The sequence below is a fragment of the Toxotes jaculatrix genome, chromosome 11 (assembly GCF_017976425.1).
Source record: "Toxotes jaculatrix isolate fToxJac2 chromosome 11, fToxJac2.pri, whole genome shotgun sequence".
NCBI lineage: Eukaryota > Metazoa > Chordata > Actinopteri > Toxotidae > Toxotes > Toxotes jaculatrix.
Window position 1 is genome coordinate 5,862,288 of NC_054404.1, and position 19,540 is coordinate 5,881,827.

General features: G+C 39.5%; 2 protein-coding genes across 3 annotated transcripts; one reads left to right on the forward strand and one right to left on the reverse strand.

Annotated features, from left to right (window-relative positions):
* Positions 1 to 1,820: 1,820 nt before the first annotated feature.
* On the forward strand, positions 1,821 to 5,986 carry LOC121189770 (vasoactive intestinal peptide). The gene is made up of 6 exons (XM_041050209.1): positions 1,821 to 1,899; positions 2,789 to 2,893; positions 3,275 to 3,379; positions 4,671 to 4,796; positions 5,284 to 5,395; positions 5,616 to 5,986. Coding segments are annotated over exons 1-6 (459 nt in total). The 5' UTR covers positions 1,821 to 1,897; the 3' UTR covers positions 5,625 to 5,986.
* Positions 5,987 to 15,601: 9,615 nt separating this feature from the next.
* On the reverse strand, positions 15,602 to 19,181 carry fbxo5 (F-box protein 5). 2 transcript variants are annotated; one of them, XM_041050019.1, is made up of 6 exons: positions 19,051 to 19,181; positions 17,663 to 18,318; positions 17,388 to 17,558; positions 16,869 to 16,959; positions 16,509 to 16,730; positions 15,602 to 16,357 (listed from the first exon to the last, which is right to left on the reverse strand). In XM_041050019.1, exons 2-6 carry the CDS (start codon positions 18,292 to 18,294, stop codon positions 16,097 to 16,099), a joined length of 1,377 nt encoding a protein of 458 aa, XP_040905953.1. In that variant the 5' UTR covers positions 18,295 to 18,318; positions 19,051 to 19,181; the 3' UTR covers positions 15,602 to 16,096. The 2 variants fall into 2 exon arrangements, with proteins under 2 accessions (XP_040905953.1, XP_040905952.1); XM_041050018.1 differs by having other exon boundaries at positions 19,046 to 19,165.
* Between the last annotated feature and the right edge of the window lie 359 nt (positions 19,182 to 19,540).

The following is a 19,540-nucleotide window of genomic DNA, read 5'->3' on the forward strand; positions in this document are numbered from 1 at the left end:
CAAGTTTCATGGCTACTTTAACATATTGCAATTATCATCAACTGCTTATCAATTTATCTGCCTATCTTTTTGTTTCAGCATGCTCTGCGCTCTCTCTTTTCCTCTCCGTCTCTGTAAGTCATGTCTAAGCCAATCATGTTTTTGTCTCCACTGATACTGGCTAAATGGTTCACACTCATTTGGATGGATGGATGGATGGATGGATGGATGGAGCGCCGGCCGACGTCACGGCTAATTCATGTGCCGTTCTAGCAGAGCAAATAAGGCTCATCAGGGACAATGTGGGTGGATTCAGAGACACTTCAGTCCTGCGTGGTGTTCTTTTGTAAAAGCCCAACACAACCTGAAATAGAAGCAGTGGCAGTATCTTGCACCCATGCACCCTCTGAAACGTTATTGTATTTATTTAAAGTGGTAATCTGCAAGATCCTGATGTTTTTATTCAGTCATCAGCACCATCTGTGGCGCTCAGCGCTCACTGCTGCTGAGGTGAACAAATAGATATAAATGGCAGCAGCAGGATTTTGACAACATTGTTGTGGAATTAAGCATTTGTGCCACGGCAAGACAATACGTGAGTCAAAAAAAATGTTTAAAGAATAAAATCATACTGGAAATATCTTTTTTAGTCAGATACCTTGAACAAAAACATATGTTTATGACAAGAATCAGGGCCCTTCAAACACACAAGCTCTGATTTGCCTTGTAAAACTGCAGATGAAAATTAGCACAAATCTGCAGTTATGGTAAAGTTTTTTATATTAAAAAAAAAAAAACAGTTAAGAAAGTGTTCTGCCACACATGTCCAATGTGTTTGATAACAAATCTCCACTCAGAAATGTTCATCAGAGTCATGTCCTGCCTGCAGACAGATGCAACAGTCTTGGTTCTTTCTTTGGTGATTCTTATATTACAGACTGGAACATTTTTATTATCAATTCTTTACAATATATACAACAATATTTGTACTTTGTGATATTTGAATGATATTTAGAGATGTGGCAACATGATTACAGCACATTTTACACCCTTGATAAGTAGCCTACAGACATCTAATAAGTACAGGGAAAACTTTGATCGTGCACAAACCACATGTGAGCTGAGTTATCTCAAAGCTTCAAAACTCCTTCATTAACTTTCTTTATCTCCATCTCCGGCCTTGTGATCAGTATACACTTTAATAAAAGAAACAAATGTAGGATAAAAGCTTTCACAAAGTTAATCACCTTTTCCTTGTGGACTGAGTATTCCAGCGGTCCCTGAAGCTTTGGTACATGTGGGCATTGATATTTATTCCACATATATTGTGGAGATTGATATTTTATTTCTGATATCCCTTTGAAAGGATAATGCTGCAATGTCTTGTGCCCTCTGTACCTTCTTACTCTCCCTTTTCTTTTCTTCACCTGTCTTGTAGAACAGATCTTCAAAAAACTTTGAGTTTAAATTCAAGTCTCATTCTTTAGATTTCCTTCCTCCCTCCAGCAGCTGAACCGCATTGTGATAGCAAAGGAGCCCAGAGAAAATGATCAGATGAGTCAAGGGCATCAACCTTGGCATATAAGTTAGTTATTCCTACGATTAATTGGAGAAGAAAACCAAAAAAAAAACTCCCCACTAATTTCACCATAGGTCTGTTTGGTTCCGACCATGAGCAAGACCAGTGACGGAAGCAACGACCTACTGACGTCTCAGGCCCCTGATTGAATCGGATGTCAGTCCTGCCTCATGAGAAACATCCAGGTGTATAAAACGGGGGCGCGGAGCTGAAGACGAGCAGAAGGACAGAGTCAGGAAGCATCGGATCAACAGAGTGGACATACATCGCCGGCTCAAGATCAGGACTTTGGAGAGCGCAGCGGAAAGAACCAAACGCAACCAACTTTCTCAAGAGCACATGTAAGATCTCACCTTTACGTAAAAATTATCTTTGAGACGGTGCGTTCTCGGTGGTTTTGGGTCATTTTTAACTTGTGTTTTTGTTCTTTTTGCGCTCTTCAGCTTTTGGTTTTGGATAAGTTTTCCAAATGAGAGCTGTTGGGTTTTATTTCGAATAAACTGCTTGTTGTAATTTAAGCAGCAGATCCACACATTCAATTTGGCTCGCGGTCTGTGGTAGCAACAGAACTGCAGGGTCTCCGTGTAATAACATGCATCGATACTCTCTGCGCTCTGCGTAATTACGCATTGGATTCCGTGAGTTCTTTTTCTTTTCTCCGTCAGAAATCCGAGAATTTTGCCAGAGATCGTTGTACTAGCAGTCCTCCGTGACTAAAACATTCGGTTTCGTTCCTTTCCAGTTGACAGGTAGCGAGTGGGGAGTCAGAGAACTAAATTGTTTAAAAACTAAACTGATCTGGGAACATGCACAGGGGAGTTATTTACATTTCGAGAGTTAAATTTACTCCCGCGTCTTTTTGTGGAAAGCATTTGTAGCTCGTCATGTTAAGTTTGTTTTGTGGTTTATGGTGCCAACAAAGCGGTCGTGCGTAATTACGCACTGGATTCTGATGAGCTGTTCTTCTTGTCAAACATCAAAAGGGGTAGTTTTACAAAGATCAGTGACCAAACGGCTCCTCACGACGAAACTACTCCTCTTTATTGCTGTAGATCGATCCACCACTTGTTCACTACCTGACGCGTAATTTAAGATAATGAATAAAACTTATGGGGTAATGAGGAGAGGCAGTCGAAGTATCTTTTTCCGTCGGTGAACTGATGGGAACTGACCTATGTTCATTTTATTCAAGTCAAAGAGAGAATAACCCCTCACCGTTTCCATCCTCAGGTGTAAAGCGATGTTACAACGAACCGGCCCCCAGCTGCTTCTCTTAATAGCCCTGTGCAGTGTGTTGTACTCCCGGACTCTGAGTCTGCCATACACATCCATGAGGTGAGAGGAAACCTGTGTTCTTTCCAACTAAGCCTGGGGGGGGGGGGGGGGCTGGGGGACATCCAATGCTGTACAATGAGACCTGTGAATGATTTTGAGCGGGTTTGTCTCCTGCTGACTCCTGCTCAGGTTCATTCATCACACACACACACACACACCAACGTGTATATATATATATATATATATATATATATATATATATATATATATATATATATATATATATATATATATATATATATATATATATATAATTTTGAGGGGGTCTACATTTAGGAGGAGTGAAATCATTTTGATGGCAGACATGCTGACTGAAGAACTGGAGCTGCTGTTGCATTTGTTGGTGTTTTAATCTGTCCAATGTCCTGTGGTGCTGTGCAGACCGACGAGACACGCAGACGGTCTGTTCACCAGCGGATACAGCAAACTCCTGGGACAGCTATCAGCGCGGAGGTACCTGGAGTCTCTGATCGGCAAGCGGGTCAGGTAGGTGACCTTCCCGTCCGGAGAGCTCCGGAGAGCGTAGAGCCGCAGGCAGGCGGTGGACGAGGCTGAAATTAGCCTTTGATTGGAGAGTAAAAGGAAAACCTCGTGCTGTATTTATTTATTGATTTTTCATACTAACACATTAAAATCGTTAAATCGGATTTTACATCCCCATTTTATCCGTTTTCAGGTTTGTAAAACGGGAAACAATGTATTCTAGGTCAAGGCTTCTTAAACTGCAGTGTAAACCTGGTTTCAGATTTATGAAACACTGAAATTCAAAATTTGGAGAAGAAAAACATGGGCAGAGGTGGTTCATTTGAATGTGTAACCTTGAATCCACAAGGAATTTGACTTGATCTGTTAATTGTTATAGGACAAAGTGCACAATTATTTAAAAGGGGGAAATATTAGACCAGCTTGTCTAGATTGTCTTTGTCATTCCATGGACCAAAACCACAGTGAATATTCTTGTAGTGGACAGTCAGAAAGTTGACAGGAGAAAAGCAGAAAGTGTAGATTAAAGGTAAATGGAAGCAGAGGTCTGAAGCTCCATGAGTATGTCATACCAAACAGTGGGAGAAATGTCACCTCAGACGATAACACACTGTTCAGTTGAATAATGTTTAAAGAGAAAATATCAGGGCTTTTCTGACAGTCAGACTTATTTGTGGTCATACAGAGGTTTTACTCAAACAAAGACAAAGAAAACACAAGGCATTTTTTTAAATGAGCGGTTTAGTTATGAAGAAAAAAAATAAATTCCCAGCCTCTTATTTTTATTCAGCATATTTTCTATAGGTGAGCTTGAAAAAAAGCCAGAAAGTTAATTAAGTTCTTGATAAAGCAAAACTCAAAAAGTTGATTTTATCTCCAAAATTTCCAAAAAGTCATGTGAACTGAGTGTAATTCAAATAAATCAGGTGAGACCTTTAGCAAAACGTGAAAATATATCATGTATTTCACTATTTCACGTGGAGAGAGGTGAACTCTTTTCTTTAATGTTTGATGTTTAACAGAAAGGACCTTCTGACATTTACAATGAAAGGACCCAACCTGCTTGATGATGCATTTTGTAATTGACTAAACATTTTTAAAGGTTAATTTATGCCATTATCGCGTCATTATACGTTTGTTATACAGCCAGAAGGGACTCACCCCCACACACAAAGAAAAGGCACCATGAATCACGGATCCTGAGCTGCACTGACTTTGTATTGAAACCGGCTGCCCTCTGAACTGTGGTGACTGTTCTCCCCCTTGTATCTTTCACGATCTCTCCTCTGTCCAGTGACGAGCTGATGGAGGAGCCAGTGAAGCGTCATTCAGACGCCATCTTTACAGACAATTACAGCCGCTTCCGCAAACAGATGGCCGTCAAAAAGTACCTGAACTCAGTCTTAACAGGAAAGAGAAGGTAGGAATCAGTGCTCCCACCCTTCACCTGTCCACCTCAGTTTCATCATCTACCATAAGATGAATGTATAAGTAAAGTACTTTGTGACTCACTGAAAGTGCCTCCACCTTAGATAAATGTAAAATTGTTGCAAGAAAATAGCTCAGGTAACACTTGGCATTAATGATAATCCCATATCTTTTTTTAAATATGGCAGAATAGATCTATTTCTGGTCTACTTCTGTCCTCATATCTATTCTGAAATCAATTTTAATGGATAAATAACAATGAGTGATGCTAAATCAGCGGACTGGTATGCTGGGCTATCCCTCACATTTTATGGTTCAGAGATGAGAGAAGTGCAAAGCCATAAAACTGCAGAACGCGCACGTGTACATTTTACTGCGTGATTGAGAAACAACACCTGATTGTGCCTCACAATTTCAAATATTTGTATTTATGGAATGTTAATGAATAAAACTTTTCATGTGTATTCATATGCACACAGCCTAGAAGATCCTGGAACCACCGACCCGGAGGAGTCCAGGGACGAACCCAACACTTTCCAGGAGAGCTACGATGACATCAACGTAGATCACCTCCTAAACAACTTTCAACTGGTAGGTACTGACACATGCAGATACAGACAAAGGCTTGCACTATTAAAAGTGTGGCCTTCCTTGATGTATTGACATATTTCCTAACCTTAGCCTTAGCCTAATTGTGGAAAGTATTGTATTTTACGATCTCAGTCCAACATTGTTGTGAGTTGTTCTAAATCAATAGCACGTCATCTTCTCTGTCCACTTTCTCTCTTATTTTTTATTTTTTTATCTGCAGCCACTTTGAGGAGGGGCCCGAGGCCTCGAGTGAATACCTCAACTCATCCTCATGAAACATTCCCCATTCCAAAAACAACATGGTATTAATCCAAAGGACATTCAGAAGTCAAATGAACCAACAATGATGTGTTCTCCAATGTGGTTATCTATCTATCCATCCACACAGTACATGTTTACACTGTATATATACAGTATATATACACAATACTAATCACTAATGATTCTGGCCCAAAGACTCTTTGGGCTGCACCGAGCAACATGCGTGTCTTTTGAAGATGGCAACAGTAAATGTAAACAGAAGTACCACGTTTGCTCTCTTTCTAAGATCAATGTTGTTCCATTCATTTTCAGTGGAAACATTTCTCCCCTGATCTGTCCCATTGACTTTCAGTTAAACGTTTGACCCATTGAATGTCAATAGAACTGCGTTTACTTTCAATAGTGTACCTCTCCCGTTGTTTTTCAGTGGATATACTGCAACGTTAGCTTAATTCGACCAACTCTTGTTCAGTTAACGCTGAATAGAAAATTAGTCCGATTGAATTCTAATGAATTTTCTCTCACAAAAGTTCCATTAACTTTCAGTGCAGAACATGTCCAGGTGCTGTTCAGTGGAACACTTGCACCATTAGCTTTCAGTGGAATCATTCCTGCGTAGAACTTTAAGCGGAACAAAACTATTAACTTCAACGGCCTCATTTACTTTCATTTAGGCAAAACTTGTATAAAATGGAATTCAGTGGAACGTTTGATCAAATTTTCAATGGAACCATTTTTCCTTTTTAATGGAAACACTGGCCTTTTAAATCTGAGTGAAATTCATCCCATTAACTTTCATTGAACATTAGTGGAACAGCATTTCAATAAAACGACATTCCTGTTGAATTTTGGTGGATCTGTTGTCACGTTAGCTTTGTTTAATCAATTTTTAAATGCATCAAATGCAGCAACTCTTCCATTAGATTTAAATGAAATTTATCCCGTTAACTTTTAGTTTAACCTTTGACTTGTTGAACAGCATTATTTATTTGTTTATTTATTTATTTATTTATTTATTTATTTTTCACTGTATCTCATAAAACATTTCTCCAGTTAGCTTTAACTGGAACATCTGTATGATTCGATTTTTTAATTTTCGCTAACCAATAGTTCCATCAACTTTCTGTAGAGAACTCCAGCACCACTGGCTTTCTGTAGAATCACTGCTTTATTAATTATTTAAAAAGAAAAATTAATCTTCCCATCTAGCTTTAGCAGAACAACAGCTGTATATAATTACAGTGGAACATTTGATTGATTTGTTTCATTAGGATGATAACTAAGGCAAGTTAAGATTTATTGTACTATTACACATGGGACAGAATAAACTTTTTGTGTGACAGAACATCTGTTGTTTTAAATTCCCATTTACAGTTGTCGCATTCATTTTCAATGGTGCAATCATGATCTAAGTGCTGAGCGAGCTGTGTTAGAGAATCCAAAAGTGGTCATTTGAGGATAAAACAGAGATACAAGAGGAAGAGGAAGGGGAACACATTTTGAATGGACACAGATGCATATAATCACTTTATACTATTCAATATGTAGAGCAAAGAAGTTATAACTGTGCATAGACCTGCCTTTAGTGCATATAGTGATGTACACCACTCACCAAATAAAAGATGTTGGTTTATTTTTCAAAGCTGAGTTGTTTTGTCTGGCTGCTTGTTTGATGGTTGAAGTTTTATGACATGAGGTTTTGACAGTTTTCCTTCTAATTTCTGCCAAAGATTCTACAGGATTCCTTATTTTCTCCAATATGTCTTTTGGCATTTTAGCTATTTAACTAAACTAAACTTTTTTTTTTTAATTAGCCAAAACTTAATTGTTTTAAATGAAATATTGCTGTCCCAGGGCAGCTTATCAGACTTTCTGTGAAAAAGAAATCTTGGATGTAATCGCATAGATGGATCTGACATGTTGACATATATGAGGAACCAAACAACCTTCACATCTTCCCCATGGGTGTCAGCTGACTGACATGAAGTTCAGTGACACTGCTGAAAACTCTGGATACACACTGAGTGTGTTTCTTTTGCCATAAGATGCCTCTTGCTTTCCTTGTTGACCCAGAAACTGATTTAAGCGCCACTCCCCTGCCAGATCCCAGATCCCAAAATTGGGAGAAGCAGGCCTGAGATCTTAGTGCTTAGTCTTATCATCTTTATACCATACACATAAACAGGCGACATGAACAGCCACAGCTGAAAAAAAAAATATCTTTTGTAGAATATCTCATCCTATGGAAAGAAAAAGAAAATGTACTATTGAAAAAAGTTGTAAAGGCAAAGATGACCATGCATCCTTCAAGTCTCTTTTACAACAGTTTCCTCATGATGAGTAAGCATGATGTGTAAACTTTTTTGTGATCAGCTCTTGTAAGGAAATAGGCCTAATACGTATCCATGCAACACTATTTTGGGTCTGTCTTTGTTATTTGTTTGAATTTCAATAAAATCTTCATTTCATCTTCAATCTTCAAAAACAGTAGAAGAAGAAGAATAGGTGAAGAATAAGTGAGCATAAGGGAAACAAAACTTCAGCACCATGGACAGAGACACTTTGTCAGTCGTTGGGTTTTGGCTTCGTTTGTACAAAGCTTTGCACCTTTTTTTCTGTTTTAACATATTTTCTTGTTTTAAATCAAGTATTATGAAGTTCAACCCTTAAATGTCTGCTTCAGCTGCCAGCTTAAAAGTCTTTACTTTCTGAAAAACTTTCAGAAATGGGTGATCATGTTCAGCTCAGGCAGGTGTGCAGATGCCACAGTGACTGACAAACCTGCTCAAAGGGAAGCTCAAATCATCAGATCATCTGAGGAGTGGAGAGGAGGGTGATACAAGATACAAGTGATGCTACAAGTGTTCGAAACCAGAAACTCAAGACAACTGTTTAAAGTTCTGGTTAGCTTTGACTTAGAGATGGAGAAAACTAGACATGGAAAAGGTTACTGTTCCACTCCTATTAGTGGCACAAACCAAGCCTTTATTTGCTTCAGTACAATATGATCTCAAACAATGCAGTCAAAACATAGATCACAACATGTCCATTTTTCATATATAACTACATTATAGCCTTAAGAACCATTGTATTGTTACATGTTTAATTCCTATTCAGCCAGCTTTCTCAGCTTTAGATGGTTGTGAGGCTGTTTGAAGGTCTGAAAATAGACATGCTTTCAGTCATGTTGTCATGCATTAGCATGATCATCACTGCTGACCATTAGCAGACTTCTCAGTCAACCAGCTGCAAGTTTCCTCAGTTCTGCTATGTAATGGCTTCCACTGTAAGAGTGGACTGTTTGTTTCTGCTGTGTTCGTCACAATTCTGTTGCATTTAATTTAAAAAATGTTTCTTATTTTCTCTCTTTAATAGCTCTGTGGCTGTCCTGCAAAACCATAGAATAAGTGTCATGAGTTTCATCCCATTGATTATTTAACCTTGCTGAACCCCACATGGCAAAATGCAAGGTTTAAGTCATAATCTGTGACATTTCTATAAATGTCTTTTTTTATGCTCCCTGTTTTAACTGCAGGGACACAGTAATGATTCATCCTATATGCAGTTCATGAACACTTTGGCCTTTTCAGCTCTGATTCTAAGTGCTTGCATGGCTTTCCTGCAGCAAAGGATGTTGCTGTACAGATATGAAGCACTCCATGGCTTTGGTCACAAACTAATTCTCAAGTAGCAGGCTGCAGATTTTCCATAAGACTGACGTCTTTGGTCATTGTATGATCTGCTCCACACATGCACAACCTGCACCACATACAGGAAAAGTAGCAGCAATTTAGACTTGCAGATGTAGACATGCTGATGTCGCCCCCTGCTGGCAAGCAAAAGAATAGCTGCTGTTATTTTAACATGAACACCATCTGCAGGCAATGAGTGATACTGCTACATTTTCTTTTTTATCGCTGCTATTTTTGAGGATTCTGTGAGTTTATTTGTTATTCATTTGACCTGTAAACAAAGCTTAAAGCTCAATTTGTCATTGTGCATCAGACAAGAAGGCCTAATTGTAACTTTCTTAAGAAATCAGTATTGTAAATATATGTAAATTATTAAAATAACACTTTTCATTGATGTTATTTTAAGCCCTTGTTATTGTTGTCCTTGCTTCTCAGTTGAGTAATGCTTCATTTTACTTTTACTATCCACAGGCATTTTTGCAGCAAAGTCACAAAATTAAACTAACAAAATGAATGTGTATTAAGTTTAAATATAATTGCTCACTCTTTTTGTGGTGACTCACTTTGTTTACAAGTGTCAAAATGGCAGCGGATATTTGACTCATAAATGTCATGAGCAATGTTCTGCGGGGCTGCGCCCAGATCAGCCGCTGTTATAATTAGAAGCAAAGGTGTCACTGTGCATCGATGGCAGACTCAAAGGACTTTGCTGATTCAGCATTAGCTCACATCAAAATTTCAGGTAATCAGATAAATTAGATCAGTTAATTGTTGAACTTCAAATTAAACATTAGATTAAACAATAGTGAAAATAATTGTTAGTTGCAGCCCGAAAAGGATGTGGGCTCTGACAAGTCCAACACATATTCTCACCTAGTAACTTTAAAAAAAGGATGGTAAAATATAAATATATGGTAATTATTCATTTTATGTCTCAAATTTCCAAATAATTTTCTGGGAATCAAATCTGAAATCTCATGCTAAGTGTGAGGAATACAGAGTGTTTAGCTGGCTCATTTACACTAATAATACACTTAATTCCAATTAATCTTTTAATCTGTACACAAGTATAGTCATACATTATTATGGCAGTTTATAACATTGTTAAACTTTATATATTCAAAGACATTTTGAACTAGTTATTCTGTACGTGTGTATATTTTGTGTAACTATAATGTATACAGTAAATTTTGTATGTTTGCCAGCTTTTAAACACACTCAATAGCCTTCACAATAATTGTGTGTGCTTATGTTTTTATGTATGTTCTTTTATGTATGTTCTTGAGTGAGTGTGTGTGTGTGTGTGTGTGTGTGTGTGTGTGTGTGTGTCTTCGTGCGTGCACATTTAATTGATTGCCTCAGAGTGCCGTCATAAAAAAACTCTGGTCAATATGTGTGTCTTTGTGTTAGGTGTGTGGTTGTGTATACGTGTGTGTGTGTGTGTGTGTATATGTGTGTGTGTGTGTGTGTGTGTGTGTGTGTCTCTAGGACATTTGTGATTACTGCCTGTTTGGTGGAGAGGCTTCATTCATTAACTCTCATCACTGCTGATCTTAATGGACCAAACAGAGTAAAAATAGACAGAGAGAGAGGGCAGCAGCCTTTTAACACCAAGCACTGTGTGTGTGCGTGTGTGTGTGTGTGTGTGTGTGTGTGTGTGTGTGTGTGTGTGTGTGTGTGTGTGTGTGTGTGTGTGTGTGTGTGTGTGTGTGTGTGTGTGAGTGAGCACACACACATGTGTGTCTGCTGAAGACATGTATACGTCTCCAGACATGACTCAGAAATGAAGTGCTCATTGAACCTCTTCAGGTCGTAGCACCTCGGTCTTAGATTTCTATGCATCACCAATCACTCGTAACACTGAGATAACCAAACAAAGCTGCTATGAGTTCAGATTCTGACCAGTCTGTACTGTACTGTACTGATCAGTCTGTACAACAACCACAAACAGTCATTACTGCGTCTGAGCAAGTTAAGTGAAAGAGAAAGTTTATGGGCAAAATCCTGAAGCATACAAGGAAACAACACCTTTATAATACTCGCTGGGGTACATTTAGTAGCTGTTCTGGAGCTTTCGAGATGGAGTTTACCCCATTGCTGTGGATTTGTTGGAACTGGAACACGGGAACTGGGAACACGGCAACATTGCCAGAATTAATGAAACAGGGCAAAAAACAAAAGCAGCGTGACAGTGAGAAGGGATTTAAACAAACAGTTTAGTCATATTATCTACGTAGGCACGGCTGGTTAACCATCCAAGCAAAGTGGGCAATTGCCCCACGGCCCCAGATCCTCAGGGGACCCAGATGCTTCACTATGTGGCAATTACTTTGTGGTAATCTGATTAGTTGTAAATTTGGTAATATCCACCAAAAATGCACAGTATGAACCAAACTGTTAAAAGCTTTTTTACTTAATTCAGAGGAATCTGGTGTCAAAATGTACCATTAATATTTCAGTTTAAATTATGCTCATAGTGTGCAAATAAAGTGGGGTTTAAACAAATATTCATACTCAAACTAAATTGGGGACCAATGGATTGAGGCTTCATATGTCATTTTTCTCCTGGAGCCGCCTTGTGGGTTTATTTGACCCAAAGTTGAACCGAGCAGTTGGTCTGTGAACTTTGATGGGTGTTAATAACAGACAGTTTCAGTCGCCTTCATTTTCTCCTCGGCTAACGTGGGATTTCTGTTTTAGAACTTTTTGACCACCTGACTGCTTGTACAACACTGTCGCAGTAATTATGTTCACACACAACAAATTAACAGCATCAAATATGTTTTGAAGGAAATGTAATTGCAACCGGATTACGTTTTTCTTGTTAATTTACATTATTTGGCAAAGTGCAAATTTACTGAACATATCAGGAAAATGTTCAGAGACAGTTTGAGTCACCGGCCAGGCTTCATTTTCCCTCCTCATTCTCAGTCCGAGGACTTGATTCACTTCCTGCTTCCTTCTCGTTTCCCCAGAGGCAATCGAGTGACAGCTTCGATTCAGGGCTTTTACAGTTCGGCTTTGGTGACATACGGCCGATTGACATGTGGAAGTCACTGTGCATCAAGATCACCAACCTGAAAAAAACACACACACACACACAGCTCCGGATGTTGCCCTGTCATACACCAGCCCACCCTCCTCCTCTATCCTTGGGCTGAAATGAGCTATTTATGCAAAAAATAAATAAATAAATAAAATAGAAAACAGAAACAGAAACAGTGAACTTCAAAGGATGAGCACATAAAATACTAAGAATAGTAGCAGAAAGGAGAAGAGAAGGTGGGATGATGGGAAAACAGGAAAACACTTAAAAAATAATGACATTAAAACACCTTTCATTGTCTTTCATTAACATTATAAGTGAGTGGATAATCTGTGTTTTGTGAAATAACATATTTTCACAAAATGTTGACCTGCAGCAAGTTACTCTAGATGCCTGAACAACATAGGAGGCTTCAGCTGCAATGTAACACACTCACAGAGAGAGAGAGAGAGAGAGAGAGAGAGAGAGAGAGATGTGGGGGCCAGCCCTAATGACTTTTACAATTAGCAGCAGGTCTGACTGTGTTGGGATTGTGTCTCGCCGCAGCAGCCGATCAATAAATCTGCCAGATAAATGATCCCGCGTCGCTGAGGGAGCGAAAGGCCACTGCACAGATTAATCAGCGGCCGCCACCACAGCGACATCAGCAGCTCTGACGTTTTACGAAATAGTCCATTTAGTTCCATCATCATGACATGTTCTTACATGTTGGGTGTACAGCTGCTGCTCTTACATTTTGTTGGCCCTTTTAAGCCAACAAAATGTATGTTAATGTTATTAGGCATATGTTATGTCTGGATTCCTGAGGCTGATACCTGTATCGATAGTTTAGAGGTAAAAAAAAAAAAATCAGATATATATTGGGGCAAACTTTTTTAAATAAAAATATTCAATAAAGACCCTTTAAAACCTGCAATAATATGATTTCTTTTGGCCACTTGGGGACAGGAGAAGCAAACTGTGAACACATTACTGATATATAATCACCTTTAAGTAACATTTGCTTTCATTTGGAGTTGTGTTTATGTTCACCTGGCAAACATAAGCCCAATATTCCCCCTCTTTTAGCTCTGTTTTTGGTCTACACCAACACCTGAGGTAGATATCAGGCTCTTTACCTACTAAAAGCTCCACTCCACTATTTCACTATTTTCACCAGCTGGTCTCTGTCTGCTGTTTGGTGCTGATCAGGTTGTGTTTTCTCTGAAATCTGCTGCTGCTGAGGCCGATAATGAACATTTTATACTCCAGCATAGCCGTTATGAGCTGCTGCAGTGCTGGACTAACATGCCTGCCAAGAGCAAATTTAAAATTGTCTTTATTTCAAATAATACAGTGAAGTAGAAGATATAAATATGGGTGCTGCATGCAAAGTTGTAAAATGAGCACCCCTCTTTTATGTTGCATTTTCTCCTACACACCACAATAATGTTTGTTAATGAGTGAAACTACAACATGTAGCGGTAGTTACACACTAATGATAATGAATGTAAGCTGCTGTTCTCCCCTGTTTACTGTTTTATTACACAGTAAATACAGTAATATTTTCAACACCATTTTTTTCCTGACTTCAGTTTTGTTTCCAGTCCTGTTCCCCATGGATGTCCAGTATGATTTTTTTCTCCTTTCCTGCCTATTGTCATCCATTGTATTGTTTCTCCCACTGTACCTACATGAGTAACCGTCGGAAACCAGTATTTTATTTGCAATTGATTCACCCACACACAGAAAAGAAATCATACTCAGTTATAAACAAGTACTAACTCAAATCCATATAATTTCAAGACTAAATGTCAGGTTTTATGGAGAGCTCTAACAAGCGCCCACAGCTGGAGTGCTACAACTACATGCTGAAATTTGTGTCTTCTGAGAAACTTATAGGGTCTTTCCACGTCACAGGACATCCCACTGAACAAAAATAATTCCTGTGCAAGACCTGACATATGAATGAAAGTTGACTGACATTCACATGTGTCATCCTAACCCAACACAGAGCAACTCAGCTGTAAGGAGAGAGAGAGAGAGAGAGAGAGAGAGAGAGAGAGAGACGAGAGACAAATGGGTCATCCTGCAAATGTCAGAGGTAACCACCGAATGTTATTCTCAGCTTCATAACTCTCCTAAACAAGTGATGACTGATTCAGGCAAGCTGGCAGAGGCAATTTTTATCCTTTGAGGAATTTTCCAAAAGCTGGTGAGGGCTTGTCTTCCCAGTCAGAAACTCCACACAAAAGAGAGGCAAGAGAAAATATTTATTTAAGTCCTTTGTGCATTAAATTGAGTACTTTTTAATACCCTCTAGGGCCAAATCAGATATCAGTGAGTCAAATTGGTGAAGTTCTCCATTAAGTTAGACTTCAAGTTATTCTCTTCTATAGGCTATCCAGCATAAATGTAAAGCTACTGAAACTATTCTGCCTGTTTTCTATCTTTCTATCTTTTATCTCATACACATAAGCAGCAGTAACAAAATAACTCTCAGTATCTGACAAGGAAATAATTTTTAACCCTTGTTTCTGTGATATGACCTCTTTATAGTATAAAATCACAGTTGATTGTATTGCAAGCTGCAGTAGTTTGCATTTAGCTTTTTCTGTGAATTTCATCAATACTCTGAAAGAAAATGTTGTGAGATAGAAAACAGGAGAGACTTGGTCCCAACAATCCAGTGAAGAAGAGCTCCAGAGGGAAACAATGCTGCCCTCTAGTGAGAGAAATCAGGATGTGGCCAGAGCCGAATGTCAGAAAAACACATATGTACTGTTACACATACAAATAGTCCAAGTAGTAAATAATTTAGTTTTTTTTAAGTTTTAAAGTTAAAATACTGCACTACACACTAAAAATACTGCATTGCAAGTAGAGATTGTATGTTGACAGTTAGTTTTAAAAGTAAAACTACTCAGTATAGTATTATTATATAGTATTATTTTTACTGCAGCTTCCTGTACTCCCTGATGGTATCTTCAAATGTTGTTTTGTCCGACCAACAGCTCAGAACCCAAAGATATTAAGTTTCCTTTTATGTGCTAAAATGAAAAACAGCAAATTGTCACATTTGAGAAACTGGAACCGGATGAACTTTGGCATCTGCTTGAAAAAAAATGACCGATTATCAGTAATTGCAACTTAATGTTCTGTCAATTAACTTTTCAGTTAATCAACTAACTGCATGTGGCTCTGGGATAAATGAATGACAGACAAAAACCAAGGTTACGTTTTATGAAGCGTCTATTTACATGAAACACAAATACAGTAAATCTGAACATATAAAGACCTCTTCAGGATCAACATTTATTTAAAAAACAAAATATATATGTATATAAAGAACTATTTAAAACTGACAATACAATATATTTACATCCATTTCATTTTAAAACATAATAAAACTGTACAATTTAAAGTGTATCAGTCTGCATTTCTTTTTTTTGCCATCAGATTTGTTTATCGCTCACAGACGACAACAGTTTCAGCACTTTCTGGTTGATTGTTCCAGTCGTGTCTTTAACAAGTGCTTCACTCAGTTGATTCAGATGGGTAGAGCCGGAGTTCTGCAGGTAACACAGCTCAGAGGCCAATTACAGACTGCTTGTGTAAAAACATTCCCCTCGGTCTCTGGCCTACTGGAAACACTGCCAGTGCAGAGAAAGACGACCAACCCGGTTAATACTGGTCAGTGATTAAAACCACAGGCAACCTCTGTCACAGGCGCCTTATGTTCCTCTTGCTGCGAGCGCTCCCTGGTATGACCTGATCCGTCTTGGAGGTGAGGAAGTGGGGTCTGGGCTGCACTGTTCTGCAGGGGGTTGAGCCGTGGAAAGCCTCTTGACAGCAGGTGCAGAAGTCGAAGAGACAGTTGAGGCGTGTGCACGTGGCCCTCTGGATCTCAGCTGAATGTGTCGCTGGTGAGCCGCAACGCTTGCAGGAACGCAGAGACTCATGCTGCTTCAGACTGCTGGCAGCCTGGACAGAAGAACAACAACATGTGTTCGTTAAAGGCGGAATCTAAAGAATGCAGTGGACATTGTGATAGAGTAATGCCACATCAAAGCCTTCACTGTGACGCCCCTAACACACCTTTATACTTGGGATGCATCTATACCCAGACACTCACCTGCATGTATTCTGTGAAGCGTGTGGATCTGGAACTGGGTGTGCTGCCCTTTTGAGAGGTAGCAGTCCGTCTGTTGACCCTGCAGCTCAGTGAGGTTGAGGATGATGATGAAGATGGAGTGCTTGAGGAAGCCAGGGACTGCATGCAGGACAGTACCACCCGGGACATGGCCACATCTCTTGTAAGACCACAACCCCTTTGTCTCAAAGAGCTCCTTGACTCCTTAAAAAAAAAAGAAATATAAAACAAATTATAACATGAAAACATGTAGAGTTTCACATTTAGTATTTTAATGCTTTTTTTAATATATATTTTAATATTTTTTTTTAAAATGCAGGGTGCTTGTGTGCATTTCCTCACCCTGAGTGCCTCCTCCGCTTGCTGACACCTGTTCAGAGCTGTAGTATCCTCACAAATGATCCTCCTCCACGTCCTGCTCACTTTCTTACAGCTGTGAGGTGACAAAGGGTGAACATGTGATGAATATAGGCAAGAAAAACACAGTAACTATGAAGAGAAAGTAGAAAGTCTGACAAGTATCTGAATTCAGTCCCCCTCTACAACTGTAAGTGAATGTTCACAGGTCTTGCCCTAATGTGAGAACAGGTGCACATAAACACACATAAAAAACAACCAAATGAATCCATCTGATAAGACAGACAAAAACAGCATTTACTCTTTACGTAACTTGACTTTCATGCTTGTGTTAAAAAATACCAATTAGTTTAATTGTTTGCAGCAGCTGCTAATTGTGTTTGGTTTCAAGCAGGCTGATAAAACACAACTTGCCTCGTTTAACCCCCTTAAAACAGAATCAAAATTTGCCACTAAATGGGAGAATGAACCCCCTCGCTGCATGGTGAAGCATTTGTAGTTTACCTAATGAGGTCCATGTCTCCCAGCAGGGCCAGGATGTTGGTCAGGATGCTTCTCATGTTCCTGGACAACAGAGATGTAAACATGTCGATGTACTCCTGGCCCATATGGCCTCCGATCACCCGATCCAAAAGATGTTCCTCTGCTACCTTTGTGACAATGCTCCAGTCATACCTGAGACACAGGAAAACAAATGTAATTCCCTTATTACAAATCCCGATCTCGTGCAGACTAACCGAGTACTGGTACAAAGCCAGAATATCAGAATGTAATCCTACCTCTTATTCTTCTGATAGCTCTTGGCAAGCTCTTCACACACTGCCTGCTGGAACTTCAGTATAGGCAGTTTGGGGTCACTGTGATGGTCGGAGGGAGTGGATGACAACGAGTATACTGCTGTTCTTCTCCTGGGACGATTCACAGGAGTGGAAGCTGCCACCACAGACACTGGACAGCTGGAGTTTGTCCTCCCTCGACGTTTGGAGATAGAATTGTTTTGTGATATTATCTGATCTTGATGTGGAGCAGAGGGCAGAAGGGTCGCTGTGGGTTTTCCCTGGATGTGGTCATCCTCTTCATCCCCATGGTGATCATCAATCTGACTGTTCTGTAGAGACAGATAGCCGCTGTCCTCAAAGCAGTCATCCAGAGTCCTGTCATCGTCCCTGCTGGCGCTATTTTCCTTGTTGTGGACTGCTCTGGTGTTGTTGTTGAGAGAGAACAACACCTTGGCCGCTCCTGTAGGTGGACACTGAGGTTTGATGGGAGTGGGCTCTTTCACTGGGGAAGCACTGAGGTGAAAGACCTTGCACTCTGAATCAGCCACATTAGCAGATCTTTTCTCCATATTGCTGGCCCTGGTAGCCTCGCAGCTATGAAATTTCATTGTGGCTTTCTTTGAGTGAAACATACACACTGTGCAGTATGTAGATACCTGGATAAAGGAGACAAATCAGGGGATTATGTCAAATTTTGAGCACGCAATGTGACTGTCAGCATGGCTTCTCGCATGGAAGCTAATTTAGCTACCTCGAACATCAAAGTTTGCCATTAAGCTACCAGACATGAATAAAGGAATCGCATATGGCTATATTACTATTAAGCAGTTAGGATAAACGTTTGATATTATTAGAAACTCTACCGCCAGTTATTTTACAAAACAAATGGCTCGTTTTGGCGCGATGTAAGATTTGGCGGAAAATCAATAGTGACGTGAATATAATCACTCAGGAGACCATGGTTAGTAAATGCATATATTAGTGTTTTCGAAACAAAATTCCCCTTGCCATATAACCAAACGCTTTTTAACAAGTAAACTGTTCGTAACAGATAACATCATTTACTAACCTCCATTTTCGCGCGTACAGTGGGTGTGTGGGACGTAGTTTGTAATTAAGCGCTAACTTATTTTATCAGCTCATAGTCAACCGCATTACACAAACTATCTGCACTAAATATACTCTGAAGATCATCAAAGCTTCTGTTCGTATTGTTAGTAGACTTTTAATTCCTCTAGCTTTCCCACCAACCTATCTAACGTAGCAACCATAGCAAGTAGCCTTACACCGGCTAGCTAATGTCGCTGACGGACCATCGTTACACATCTAGCATCTTAATATAAACACTTCGGAGGCTCTGAGATATTAAGGGAACCCTCTTACCTTACGTTTGTAAATATCGTTATCCAAAGCAGACGCTTATTTCCCTCCTTTTGCTCGGCGACCGAGACCCGCTCAGACAAAATTAAATGCTCCACAACTGAAAATCAACCAGCCGTTGCCTCTTATTTGAAATCCGTGCGCAAAAGGCGCAAACCAATCACAGGAAAGTGGGTGAATGTCCCTTTAAACTATCAACCAATGGGAGCTGGGAATCGAACACTGTATTGTGACGTCAGCGCGCAGGCGTCGTAAACCCCACTCGACGTGGAACGTGGATGAAAATGGCCTCGCAACAGTGGTTGTAACCCCGATAAACCTGTTTATACCTACAGTACTGAAGTATCTGAAGCTACCAAACGTCAGCCGAATTTAATTAAAGGTTACACTATTGTATAAGCAAGAATATTGTAGAGGTTGGGTCACTGTAGTCAAACTAAAAAATCAAACCAATTTTTATATAGGTTAATATCGCTGAGGCAATTCATGATAAATCTG

Bases quoted from the DNA above. Each gene is read 5' to 3' on its own strand.
- fbxo5 (XM_041050019.1), bottom strand. From the start codon at position 18,294: ATGTTTCACTCAAAGAAAGCCACAATGAAATTTCATAGCTGCGAGGCT. The intron at 17,559-17,662 runs GTAGGATTACAT...CCTGTGTCTCAG, and splicing joins AGCTATCAGAAGAATAAGAG to GTATGACTGGAGCATTGTCA. The intron at 16,358-16,508 runs GTGAGTGTCTGG...TCTTCTGTCCAG, and splicing joins GCTTCACAGAATACATGCAG to GCTGCCAGCAGTCTGAAGCA.
- LOC121189770 (XM_041050209.1), top strand. The intron at 3,380-4,670 runs GTAGGTGACCTT...TCCTCTGTCCAG, and splicing joins CTGATCGGCAAGCGGGTCAG to TGACGAGCTGATGGAGGAGC. The intron at 4,797-5,283 runs GTAGGAATCAGT...ATATGCACACAG, and splicing joins GTCTTAACAGGAAAGAGAAG to CCTAGAAGATCCTGGAACCA.